The following is a 14,037-nucleotide window of genomic DNA, read 5'->3' as shown; positions in this document are numbered from 1 at the left end:
GAGAGCGTTGCTGAAAATGATGAAGAAAGGCCGAGCTGATCAGTGCAAGAACAATTTAAATAGTAACCTTAATGTACATTTGGCTGGGGGCTCTGAAGATCAAGGGTAATTTGTCTTCCCTTCAGCTCTGAAAAATGCTCTTAATATTACCTTAAATTTAAGATTTCAGTCTTAGCTGAACTTGTCACAGGCTAAGAAGAAAGGAAGTTGGAGAGCTATGGATATAAACACTGTAGTTTTTAAGGAGAGAGTGAACAGGATATGGTTCCATAATGTAATTTTTAATTTGAAGATCTGAAATAAGAGGAAAAAAATTGCATAACAAAAAAGTTTTTGCTTTATCTTTTATTATATTAATAAACTCCAGGAAAAGACAATGAAATGTACTGCTACTGTCTTGTCAGAATAACATTAGTAGTTAATGCTGTGCTTTGAAAACATTGCTGTTTACCAAAGCAAAGGTTGTCATGATACTCTGATGGTGATAATGAGAAAAAATAATGATGATTGATCACAGTTAACCTGAAATAATTAAATTTAATTCAATTTCCTGGGACTTCTGAAACCTCTGTGAAACTAGAGATTTGTATTTTCATGCACTTCATCCTTGGGTGTCTTATGTTATGAACATCAATAAAGCATCACTCATGAATCAGCAGCATACTACCTTGTGAAATGTACAAACAGCAGTATTCTAAGATATGGACTTTATAAATTGATTTTACAAAATCCAGTATCTATAAGTGGTACTGAATTTTAGCTCACAGCATGCAGCACATCTTACAAAAGCACACAGACATTTATGTATGTGCATTGTATGTGTTTAAATACAAGTAGCAAGTAAATCTAAGGTTTCAGTGAAACAGATTTTCAGGGATGAAATTCATGATGCATACATTAAAAAATTTTATTTGTTTATTTTCAGTATACTGACATGCATTTTGTTTTTTACCCTCTCTTCCCTTCAGCAATATGCCCCCCTGCTTGCTGTGTTCAGCACTCAAGGCCAGTCAGAGTTGATTCTTCTCCAGAAGGTGCAGGAGTACTGTTATGACAACATCCACTTCATGAAAGCCTTTCAGAAGATAGTGGTACTCTTTTATAAAGGTAAAAGTGTCTACCCACTGTTGTATATTGTGCATGGATTCTCTATGCCAACCACTCAACTATGATGTAATAGGAAACAGACATTCTCTGGGTATTGCATATGAGAAAGTTGTGTTGGAATTGAACTCTGAAATACCTTATGCTTTGATAGTTCAAAGGAGCAAGTGGCAGCAGGAAAAGCCGAAACAAGCCCTTCTTTATCTGTTGCATTTATCCTGTAGTCAAGAAGCATGAGCAGGATCCAAGCACCATCCACAGTCTGTTCAAGTGCAGTTTAGTCCTTGCATAAAACCAGTTCTAGGAAGACATTTCTATAAATTGCTGGCAGATTTAAAAAGTAGAGGAGAGCTTGGTTTTAAGAAACCTTGAAAGTGCAAACCCTCTTGGCAGGAAGATTTTTCAGGGTTGGTTTGGTTTTGGGTTTTTTTGTTACTCCCTCCCTGCCAGAAGGAGCTTTCCTTATTCTTCTTTCCCTTTTCCTTTCCCTGCCAATTTCTTGCAGGTGCCATAGTTTGAGGGATTTAATTTTTATTGTGAAGTTGACTCCTTTGCAAGTTTATTCTGATTGGGTTGTCATAGAGACTAATGGTCTTGCACTGCGTGTGATGGGTGGGTGCCAAACAGTTTGTTCTGACATTCTTGCTATAAATAGTTGAAGGAGAAAAATCAGCAGGAGTAGAAACCCAATAGTGATCTCTGTTCACCCTGTTGTGCCCAGATACATGTTCAAGGCAAACAAGTTCAGTCTGTTAAAATCATTTCATGGCTTCAGAAGGCAGAAGTAAGTGAATCATGTGGATTTGCTTCCATCCTTGTGTCAATGTAGTGTGGCCTCAGTGATCAAATGAAAAAGCAATACACCTTGTCCCTCTGTCCTCAAATTCTGCAATTTGTAAATGCTATTAATAACTGAGGACAAACTTGAAACTTCAACCTGCAGCAAGCACTTCATTCACTTTTCTTTGGAAAAGAAAATTCACTTTGGACATGGTGAATGAGTGCCGTAACTGCTGTGCACTCAGACCATAAGTGATGGTTAAACCGGAAATAGTCTCGTGTAGGATTCCCTTCAAAATTTTTGTAAATTCATTACTGCGTTAGCCTGCAAGAGCAACCCTGACATTCCAAATTATTACAAAAAAGAAAATAAATTACTAAATTGTACGTTAAACTTAACATGCTGCAAGAACCCAGTTCCCATCTACTCTGCTCGCCCCACATGCTCTTGTTCTGACTCTGGAGATGTACTTGGGCAGGCTTGTTAGGAAGGATGAGAAGCCTCAGCACTACAGGTGCTGCAATATTGTTTAGGGTTTGCGTGATGTCTAGAAGAGTGTTTGGAGCTACCATATGGCCTGTTGGTGGAAGCCGTGAGTTCAGCATGTCCAGCATGTGCAATACTCACCATGCCCGTCTTCCTGCCTGGAATATCTTGGGCAGGCGTGCTGGAGCACCTGCCTCTGCCATCTGATGCAGTCACGCGGTGGCACAGCTGCCAGCCCTTCCTTGACCCTGTTTAGGCTGAAGCTGGATCTGCCCTGTTTGGCAGGCTTACTGCTGCCTACTAGCAACTGCTCGCCTAACTTTACAGCTGCTAGCCATAGGGCCCTTCTGAGCGCTGGATGCAGTAAGGAAGTCATCAGCTCCATCTATTTAAGGCAGCTTTGGAGTTGAACAGTGTCTGTTAGGTAAGGACATGCTACTGTGTCAACCACCGAAGATTCTGGGAGTGCTAGTCCTCCAATTCCTGTTTCTCCCACATGAAGGGGGTAAGGGATAAAACTAGGTGCACCAGAGATGAGCCTGGGGGCAGCGTGCCAATGTTAGGGTGGATTCAATGACCCAGCTCAAATGCATCTATGCCAACGCACGCAGCATGGGCAATAAACAGCAGGAGCTGGAAGCCATTGTGCAGCAGGATAGATATGACTTAGCTGCCATCACGGAAACATGGTGGGATGACTCCCATGACTGGAGTGCTGCAATGGATGGCTACAAGCTATTCAGAAGGGATAGGCAAGGTAGAAGAGGTGGTGGGGTGGCTCTTTATGTTAGGGAACGTTTTGACTGTTCAGAGCTACACGGTTCTGATGACAAGGTGGAGTGCTTATGGGTGAGGATGAGAGGGAAAGCCAATAAGACAGATATTGTGCTGGGAGTCTGTTATAGACCGCCTGACCAGGTTGAAGAGACGGATGAATCGTTCTACAAGCGGCTGGCAGTAGTCTCAGAATCGTGTGCCCTTGTCCTTGTGGGGGACTTTAACTTTCCAGACATCCGCTGGAAATACAACACAGCAGTGAGTAAACAATCTAGGAGGTTCCTGGAGTGTGTGGAAGATAACTTCTTGACACAGCTGGTGGGTGAGCCAACCAGGGGAGGAGCCTTGCTAGATCTGTTGTTTACGAACAAGGAAGGACTGGTGGGAGGTGTGATGGTTGGAGGCCGACTTGGCCTTAGTGACCATGAAATGATAGAATTTTCAATTCTTGGTGAGGCAAAGAAGGTGGTCAGCAAAACCACCACTATGGACTTCCGGAGGTCTAACTTTGGCCTCTTCAAGGCACTGGTTGAGAGAGTCCCTTGGGAGACGGTCCTGAAGGGCAAAGGGGTCCAGGAGGGATGGACATTCTTTAAAAGGGAAATCTTAATGGCTCAGGACCAGGCTATTCCCATGTGCCGCAAGTCAAACCGCCGAGGAAAACGACCGGCCTGGCTGAATGGGGAGCTTTTGCTAGGACTTAAGAAAAAAAGGAGAGTTTATCATCTCTGGAGGAAAGGGCGGGCAACTTGGGAGGAGTACAGGTATCTTGTTAGATCATACAGAGAGAAAATTAGAAAGGCGAAAGCTCAGCTAGAACTAAATCTGGCCACTATCGTAAGGGACAACAAAAAATGTTTTTACAAATATGTTAACAGTAAAAAGAATCCCAAGGAGAATATCTATCCTTTAATGGATACAGAAGGGAACGTAGCAACCAGTGATGAGGAAAAGGCCGAGGTACTTAATGCCTTCTTTGCCTCAGTCTTTAATAGTGAGTCCAGTCATCCTCAGGGTACTCCACCCCATGAGCTGGAAGGTAAGGATGAAGAGCATAACATACCACCCTTAATCCAGGAGGAATTAGTTAGGGACCTGCTACGCCATCTGGACACTCACAAATCTATGGGACCTGATGGGATCCATCCAAGAGTACTGAGGGAACTGGCAGAGGTCCTTGCCAAGCCACTTTCTATCATCTATCAGCGTTCCTGGTCAACAGGGGAGGTCCCAGAGGACTGGAGGCTTGCCAATGTGACTCCCATTTATAAGAAGGGTCGGAGGGAGGATCCGGGGAACTACAGGCCTGTCAGCCTGACCTCGGTACCGGGAAAGATTATGGAACGGTTTGTCTTGAGAGCACTCACACGGCAGCTCCAGGATAAGAGGGGGATCAGGCCCAGTCAGCATGGGTTTACGAAAGGCAGGTCCTGCTTGACCAACCTGATCTCCTTCTATGACCAGGTGACCTGCCTAGTGGATGAGGGAAAGGCTGTCGATGTTATTTTCCTAGACTTCAGCAAGGCCTTTGATACTGTCTCTCATGGCATACTCCTTGAGAAGCTGGCGTCTTGTGGCCTGGATAAGTGCACTATTCACTGGGTGAAAAACTGGCTGGATGGCCGAGCCCAGAGGGTAGTGGTGAATGGGGTGAAATCCAGTTGGCGGCGGGTCACAAGTGGTGTTCCCCAGGGCTCGGTGTTGGGCCCTGTTCTGTTTAATATCTTTATTGATGATTTGGATGAGGGGATCGAGTGCACCCTCAGCAAGTTTGCAGACAACACCAAGTTGGGAGGCAGGGTCGATCTGCTTGAGGGTAGGGAGGCTCTACAAAGAGATCTGGACAGGCTGGATCGATGGGCTGAGGCCAATTGTATGAAGTTTAACAAGGCCAAGTGCTGGGTCCTGCACTTCGGTCATGGCAACCCCATGCAGCGCTACAGGCTTGGGGAAGAGTGGCTGGAAAGCTGCCCGGCAGAGAAAGACCTGGGCGTGCTGGTTGACAGGCGGCTGAATATGAGCCAGCAGTGTGCCCAGGTGGCCAAGAAGGCCAATCGCATCCTAGCCTGTATCAGGAACAGCGTGGCCAGCAGGAACAGGGAGGTGGTTGTTCCCCTGTACTCGGCACTGGTGAGGCCGCACCTCGAGTCCTGTGTTCAGTTTTGGGCCCCTCACTACAGGAAAGACATTGAGCTGCTGGAGCGTGTCCAGAGAAGGGCAACCAAGTTGGTGAGGGGCCTGGACACAAGTCTTATGAGGAGCGGCTGAGGGATCTGGGGTTGTTCAGTCTGGAAAAGAGGAGGCTGAGGGGAGACCTTATCGCTCTCTACAACTACCTGAAAGGGGGTTGTAGTGAGGTGGGTGTTGGTCTCTTCTGTCAGGTGTCTGGAGATAGCACGAGAGGAAATGGCCTCAAGTTGAGGCAAGGGAGATTTAGGTTAGATATTAGGAAAAATTTTTTTACTGAGAGGGTTGTCAAACATTGGAATGGGCTGCCCAGGGAAGTGGTTGAGTCACCATCCCTGGAGGTATTCAAAAAGCGAGTGGACAGGGTACTCCAGGGCATGGTTTAGGGGGCATGGTTAATGGTTGGACTCAATGATCTTGAAGGTCTTTTCCAACCGAAATGATTCTATGATTCTATGATTCTATGTTAACGAGCTTTAACAGCTCATGGCTTTGGCTTGTCCAGAGCCATGCTGCCTGCCTCTGCTTTGTTTCAGTGCTGGTAGATCCCACCCTCTCCTCCCCAGTTCATACCTATCCACTAGAAACAAACCATCAAGGCTTTTTAGAGACATACACTTTATTGTAGATAAGTTGCAGGTGACAGCATTATCTTCTGCTTCCTAATAGTCAAGGAAAACAGCCCCCAAAAGCTATTAATGACTGTGTCGGTAGTGAAGGAACAGCAGATGCCCACGTTCCCCTTTCTGTTGTGCTTCAAGTGTAACCTGCACAGGATCTGGAGAGGTTTCAGGGTACCTAATGAACTTTTTCTAGTGACAAATAAAGGCATGTGAATTATCTGTGGATGGGCAGACAGAAATGCAGCTAGCTACCAGCATGAATGTGGACAGTTTATTGCTTATTACTCATTATGAGGGAGTGCTTCCCGGGCATGAAGATAGTCATCAGTGATGATAGGCACCAAATGCCACTCATGCTTTGGCAAATTTAGTTCTATGACTACTCTCATCAGCATGTCCAACATCTTGTATTTAAATCCTTCCCATATTTCCACCATAAAATAGTTCTTGGATTACTTTCCTGGGAATTACCTAGAAATACCTAAACTTATTAACAGGAACGGTGGGGCTTATTAGCACCTAGAAGGTCTTGAAAGCCTGTGTTCTTTTTTAAATTTTTTTCTTATTCTGTCTCTAAACAAGGAGGAATATCCACTTTTTCCCCCATGAAAGCCCAAGCCCTGTTTTCCCTTACACGGTAGCAGCTTCTTACCGGCTTGTAGGTATAATCTGCAAAAGCAGTTCTGTAGTCAGTTAAAGCTTGTTGACATTATTATTATTATTACTATTATTATTATTACTATTATTATATCATCTTTGTGTTCCTGGTACAGTATAGAGAAAAGTAAGCTGTACAGTTCTTTTCTGATCCCTGGCTATGATGTTGCTTCTCTGGTTATCACTTAAAGCCAGTGCAATTGTAAATCTGCCAGCTGCATTTTGACCACCAATCTAAAAGCCAATTGCAGAATAAGAATTACTGAATTCTTCTGAGTGACACGTAATAAGTTTGCCAGCCTACTTGCTAGTTATGCTTGCACTCTAAGATGTATGTTGGTTTTTAGTCCATTACATGTTGCAGTGTGTCCCTTAACTGTGGGTAAAATAAGCGTTGTTATTAGATTACATGCTGTATATCATATTCACTTGCAGAATCTCCTTTCTTTTAGTTTGGGTCCAACCTGGAAATTTCAAATGTGGAAACTTGATGCTATTGAAATTAATAACCATTCCTTTCATAAGGATCAGAATTTCACCCTTTGAACAGCAAACACCCTTAGCAGGCACAAAGCTTCTGTGTACTTTTGCATTAGAATTCAAGACAACATTTACAAAATACTAAAAAAAAAAAAAAAATCACAAGTACATGTGTAGTAGTACTCTGGTTTGCAGCAGCATAATTAGGCCTCAGAGATACTCTTCTGCAGTACGGAGATGTTGTAACCAAACGATGCAGACTGTCTTCTCAAACACTGCAGGAATCCTGTGCTTACGAGAACTGAATCTTCAAGTTCCACTTGACACACAGGTTTTGTTTTTTGATGGAACACAATTGTCTTTAAATATCTTCATTATTCAAGTACTTTCTTTTGGTACTGGATGCAAAATTTTCCCAGAAATACAAACAAACAAACAAAAAAAACCAAACCATAAAGACCGTAACTGTACTGTGGGTGACATTCCTTGCATTGAAAGAACCCTTGCCTTAAGGCTCTTTCCTCCCAACAGTTAGCTGCAATAGAGTTGAATTTTGCAGATTGATTGACTGTGATGGCAGCTGACAGGGTGTACTTTTTTTCCCTTTACTGCTGATGGCTATGCAGTTTGAGTTGAAAGCAGAAATGCGTTCGAACTGGGTGATTTGGTACAAAGCTGAGACCAGAACTTCAAGTAACTTTCTAGTTAACCCTGCAGTAAAGGCACTGGGTTCTTCAGTCTCTCTGCTCTGCAGCTTCTCCCTTTCATGAGGGACGTCCCTGGAGGCTCTTACTGTGGGTGGTTTGAGTGGCAGTTGGCTGCACCTGCAGGAAAACCAGCTCTCTCGGGCTGACATCACCTGGGACTGCAGTGAAAATGATGTGCACATGCCCACAAACTACAGTGTTCAGCTTCAGCTGTTAAAATATATCTATAATCCACTTTAATGAGGAATAACTATATATATATACAAAATGAATCATTCCCTACCTCCTGCCGTCCCCCCCAGTGTTCCCATTGCTTCAAAGCAACCTAGAGGTATGATTAACTACACCCTGTCCTGCATGATTGTTTAATTGAGCATGTCTGTGCTGACAGGAGAATATCATCTCTTATGAGCACTGGAGGCATGAATGTATTACAAATAATATTGCTTATAAATGAAAGGAGAGTTGCAGTTGTCCTTTTTGTAACTGAATGCATTTTGTTCTTCTCTGTTAGTGTAGGAGGCTTATTGCTATGGAGTTATATACAGGCAAATTTTTCATCCACCTAACTTGAGAATGTTTTAATCTTCAAGGCATACAGTGAGATTACATGCTGCTATTACCAGGTTTGGGGTTTTGGGGAGGGATTGAGAAGTTCCCCCTTCCTCTTTGGCAATAAACCCACTGAGTTTACAGTCTGCAAATCAAAAAAAGAAACTTAAATCCTATTACTCTTGGACTGAGATATGCACCTACCTGGAGGCACTTCCTTGTACAGTGGACTGCAATGCAGCAACAGGCAGCTTCTTCTATACAGCAACTTCATATTTTTAAATGCCCACAATGCCCAAGAGCTAGCTTGAGTTCTGGGAGGGGGTTGCTCTACTCTTTCCCCCATGCCCCTGAAATCTCTCCTGATTTTCTTTGCCTGTCCCTAAGGATCATAATACATGTCACACCCTGAGTAATTCTGCAGATGTAGTTGTGTGAACTTCAGGACTCTGTGGTGAATGTAAGCTTTTTACATGCAAGGATTAAACTGCAGTTTTGTGACAGTCCGTGTGAAGTATTTTCATGTTTGCTAAATGAAAATCCTGATTTGTTAAATGCTGTAATGCGTTTGAGCTGCTGCTAAAGACTACTGGCAAGTATTTAATAACATGTTTGAAACCTCTTCATAAGCTCCAGTGTTTCTGTTACATTGGAGAAAAAGTTCATTGTGGTGGGTTGTGATTTCAGGAAGATATGGCTTTATGTGCCACTTGTAGGGTTCACTAAGTGCAATTTTAGGTGTACTGAAAAAAGCCCAGAGCCAGTGCAGTCCTGTTTTCCCTGCGTTTTCAGCTTACCAGCAGTTGCAGAAAACTGCAGAAGAGGTTTTATTTTGGAAAAGTGTCTGAGACAAGGTAACTTCCAGTCACATGCACTCACTAAATTCCAAATTTTCAGGGAGACTTCATATTCAGTTACTGTTCAAATGTATCCCTGATTGCTTCCATCTGTTTATTATTCAACAGCATATGTGAAATGTGTCTACTCTGTCTCATTTGATCAGATGCTTTGGGGTTTTGGTGTCATTTATTTCAGTTTGCCTTCTTCCCTGCCACATCTGCTATAAACTTTAGGCTGAAGTGAAGGTGGTGGTCAGGGTTGGCGCTTCAGCCAGCCAGTCAATACCCAATGGGTGGGAAGGCACTGAGGAGCTCAAGGAAGCAGTGAAAAACTCAACATAAATGTGTTGATTTTGCAGAACAAGGGAGAGTGGTTTGTTCAAAGACAAAAAGAATGGAAATTTTAATGGGATGTAGGAAGCTGTCTTTAGTCTTTTTATAGAACAAATATAGAAGATTTTATTTTTTTTGTTCTTGCCTCTTGCATTACGTAACTGCCAAAATGCCATTGTGGATCCCAGATTTTGCCTCCACAGCCATCAATTACTGAGATACTTGGCTTGGCTGGATCGCAGGAGCTTTGTTCCTGGGGCTAGAGGTCTGTTGCTAGACCTCAATTTGCATCTGTTGGAAACAATAGGTGTCCTTGCTGTTTATTAGGATTTCTTTATTCTGAATCATACTCAGCCTTACGTTCCCTCACTGACAGTTATTTTGTTCTTGATGCTTGACATAATGTCAGCTGTGCTGTCCATCTGAGCCGGTCCCTTAAAATGGGTGGTTGGAATAGTGACCTTAAAACTTATTAGCTAAAAACAATATAAAACTTTAGGGACAACTGATTGCAAAAAAATCCCTACTGGCTGTCTTTTAACTGTTCAATCAGGAGGTGTCTGTCACTTCAGATTTCTAGAACCATGCACAGTTCTGTGATCCAACAGCAAGAAAAAACATGGTATTTCTTATTGTGGTAATTTCTAAGATGTGCAGACCAATTTTTTTATCCAGCCATCTTATGTGGTGTATTTAAAGCAGATGAATAGAGAACTGTCCTTTACAGAAGCACAATATTTGGTACTTTATTTTAAGTCTAATGCATTACACATTTTATTGCATCTGGAATCCTTTATATGCATCAGATATTCTGTAGTTATAGCCTAATACAGTTCATGCAAAGCTTGTTCCACTGCGATCATATTAACTTACTTCATGCTGCCTTTAAAAAAAATCTTTCTTCTCTCATGTTTAAAATTTGCTAACCTCTAAAAAATACATTGATTTTTTACAAACACTGATCTGTATTTCAGCTGATGTTCTGAGTGAAGAAGCTATCCTCAAGTGGTATAAAGAAGCGCATGTTGCTAAAGGCAAAAGTGTTTTTCTTGACCAGATGAAGAAATTTGTGGAGTGGCTGCAAAATGCTGAAGAAGGTAAAGGTTCATTTAAAGAACTATGGTAGTCTCTTTGCAAATCAAATTTATTTTTTTCAGATTTTAGTTGTAATAGGTATATGAAGTGTACAGACTTAGAATGGAAAACAGCAGGCGTGACTGCTCCAAATTGTTTCCATCCATGCCCAAGCCTAACAACACTTGCTGCTTTTTAATGTTTGTGGTGTCCTTATGAAGTCCTTAAGCCATCAGGTACCACTTGTCTGTAGATAAATTCTTTAAGCTTCTGCAGGGAGGAATGCTGCGCTGATGACAGCGTGAAGTACCTTGGTGCTAGCATATGCAACCTAACAGTTTTCTGTATCAGTGCCTTTTCTGCTATTATCATCTGTACCAGTGACATGAACATAGCATAAGCCTGCCTGTGCTACTGCGGTTGAAATTGCTTTTAGCTGAATGATCAGGCTAAGATATCTGGTCTGTATTTGCTGCTTTAAGACCATTACTGGGGATGGGAACTAGTTTCTTTATTCCCTAACTTTTGTTTTTTCTTACATTCTGCATAGAAAATTACTTTGGTTTGTACTGAATATATAAGTTATCTTTTTTGGCTTGAAAAGGAGTTCTAAATCAGTTGGAAAGATCAATCCATGTGTAATGGATAGGGATATAATTATTACCGTTCATTTGCATCCATTTAATGTAATTGATTTTAGAAATTTGGGTGGAACACATAGTAACGCCAAGGAGCAGATAAGACTTTGCAGCAATTCGCATGTGCAGGTAGCAGCATAAAAATGGTAGCTAATTTCATACTTGAGACTGGACTAGCAATCTTGGTCTAATTAAGCATTTTTTCCCCTTTTAATCTTCTGCTTGTATGCCTTTCTGTTGCTCTTTATTTTTATCCTTTCCTGCATGTCCCCTCTGCCAGATGTCCTTAATTACAAAGTCCAGTACAAATGGAGACAAAATGTTGCTGTAAGAACACGCAGATCATGTTTGCTCTGAGAAATCTGATCTAATGTGTAATATTTGTTGGCAGCAAGCCCTTTCCTGTCAGGTGAACACAGACAGAAATACAACATGATGCAAAGTAGCTTTAGGTGACAAAAACACCATGTATGTTCCTATTTCTAAATTGCTTCTACTTCTCCTGCTTCTACTTCTAAATTACTTTTATTATATGCTGTACAAATCATAAAAAAATTTGTACGGACTTCATACCTGCTGTAGGGTAACACCACATATGCCTTTCTAGATAGGCTGTATGATGCTGATGATTGGTATTTGCAGAGGAAATAGTTTAAAGGGTGCTTCCTGGATGATAGCAGCACAGCCTATTCATAGAGATTAGAAGAGAGAGCAAATAATGCTGATCCTCAGCTCAGATATGCATTGCATGCCTGTGCAGATGAGGACCAGAATAATTCATAGTGATCTGGTTAAAATTCTAGTGACAGACCTGTAAATGAAGACCTCCACCAAGGAGGGTAGCAGAGTAGATCTTCGTCTTCTGAAGCCATGTGTTTCTTTCTGGCTAACTATTTAATCTGCCAACCTTTCCTAGGAAATACTAGGTGTGATGAAAATTTTCATTTGAATTTTGGAAGGATATCTTGTTATTTTTATAGAATTGCTTGCATCACTGTCCTTGTGCAACCTACATGAAGTGTTTTACTTTCTTTTTCTTCTAGAGTCGGAGTCTGAAGGAGAGGAGAACTGAGACGGTTTAACAAAGCACAGTCTCAATCTAGGTTAATGCCAAATGCGCTTGGGAATGCTGTACTGTTCAAGCAAAGAGGCTTTACTTCAGTGTCAGAAAACTATAGGCTAGGCTTTCCTTTTGTTTAGAAGAATAAAGGTTTTTAATGGAGCCCTGAGGCATTAGATGCTTTACTTGGGACTCTACCTCTGGCTCACTGTACACTAACTTAGACAAAGACATTCAGCAAGGAGCCATATAGAAAAAGTGAAATGAAATACTTATGGACTCCTTTTTATTAACGGTCTTTTTCAGGTACTATGGTATATGAACACTCCAATTTCTGTTTATAGAACCGTTTGGTCTGTGTTTGTAGCTCAATATTGGCTTGTGTATGTGATTTGACACCACCACATTTTTTTGAATAAATGGCTTTTATATCTTAGTTTCATGGTGTTAGTGCGTATCTTTTCTAAATTTGGTCTGCCAAAGTTTTTATGATTCTTCAAGTGAGAATTACACAAGAATGTCAAGAGACTGTTTTCATACTAAATCACAAAATCGGCATCCATAGTTAATTGGGATCACTGTCTAATCTTTATTCCCATATTTCTGTGTAACTTTGGACAGATTAACCAGATTCCATAGCAAATGTTGATTCATTCAATTTATTAAGTCAAAGAAAATGTACAGCAACAAATCTGTAGAGTCCCAGTTTTGAATGTACAAAATTGATGCAAACGGTAAGTAGAATAATATGCTGTTCTTAGTTCAGACTACACTCAGTTATTGGTGATGGCTAAATTTTGCAAGAAAAAAATCTCATTTTAGAAGCATTAGCTTCAAAACACGCATGACTAGAAGTCATTACATGTGAAATCTGAAATTTACTTACATCAGCATGATGTTACAATTAGATATTTGACTGAAATACATAAATGAATATATAAACTTCTCAAGACTCATCCTACTTTCTTTAGTATTCCCCTTGTGCCTTGATGTGATGCCATTTACAATTCCAGTGCCTGGGACCTGGTTAGGATGTTGCATAAATAGAGCCAATGTGCAGGTTTGTACATGCATGCAAGTCTCAAAACCCAAGCCCAGAGCTAGAGGTCTGATGTTGTGGGAATACTCAGCCAGCACTCGGGATCAGAGTTCCTGGAATCCTGTGTTGTGCCTCACGGATGTGAACTCAACAGCAAAGGTCCAGTGCAGCACCATCTCCCAGCTTGCACTTTTTTTCACACAGCAGTTGATCAGGTAACAACTGCTGCCATTTTATTTCTCATAGGTCTGGTTACTTTGGAAGTAGTCTTCTCCTGCCCCACTCTCCTCTTTGCTGTCCATGCCTCTGACCATGCTGGTGGCCCTGAATGACTAGGGCAGTGAGTCAGCTTGCTGATACATCGCACTGCTCCAGTTCATCTTCTCTTTAAGAATATGTTACTTAAAACACTCTGCATCCTTCCCTTAGAGTTAAATCCACATGAAATATGAGTGATTGGATTAGTAAGGTTTAGAAAAGACAGGCTTGTATTCTTACAGGGGGAAAAGCATGAAACAGCATAATTAACTAAAGAAGTGGTATATTTTGTCATTAGAAACCAGTAAGTTAACAGACAGTACAGATTTTTCTATGGAAAAGTCAACACTTCAGGCAAGCCACAGATCATATGGTTGTAAATGTCTTGTCTCAATATGTATCTAGCTTTACTGGAAACAGCACATAGCAAGTGGAAATCAAG

The 14,037-nt window shown here is 41.6% G+C and overlaps 1 protein-coding gene across 3 annotated transcripts in view; it reads left to right on the top strand.

Moving 5' to 3' along the window:
* BZW2 (basic leucine zipper and W2 domains 2) overlaps window positions 1-12,734 on the top strand; it is a 62,650-nt gene extending 49,916 nt beyond the window's left edge. For all 3 annotated transcript variants that reach the window (XM_052800836.1, XM_052800814.1, XM_052800825.1), the window contains exons 10-12: window positions 969-1,107; window positions 10,501-10,623; window positions 12,282-12,734. In XM_052800836.1, coding sequence (XP_052656796.1) covers window positions 969-1,107; window positions 10,501-10,623; window positions 12,282-12,310 — 291 coding nt within the window. In that variant the 3' untranslated portion in view covers window positions 12,311-12,734. The remainder of the gene's footprint in view (window positions 1-968; window positions 1,108-10,500; window positions 10,624-12,281) is intronic.
* Window positions 12,735-14,037: the final 1,303 nt, after the last annotated feature.

The sequence above is a fragment of the Harpia harpyja genome, chromosome 1 (genome assembly GCF_026419915.1).
Source record: "Harpia harpyja isolate bHarHar1 chromosome 1, bHarHar1 primary haplotype, whole genome shotgun sequence".
In the NCBI taxonomy this organism is placed as follows: domain Eukaryota; kingdom Metazoa; phylum Chordata; class Aves; order Accipitriformes; family Accipitridae; genus Harpia; species Harpia harpyja.
Note: the sequence above shows the minus strand (reverse complement) of the source record. Positions and strands in the feature narration are given on the sequence as shown.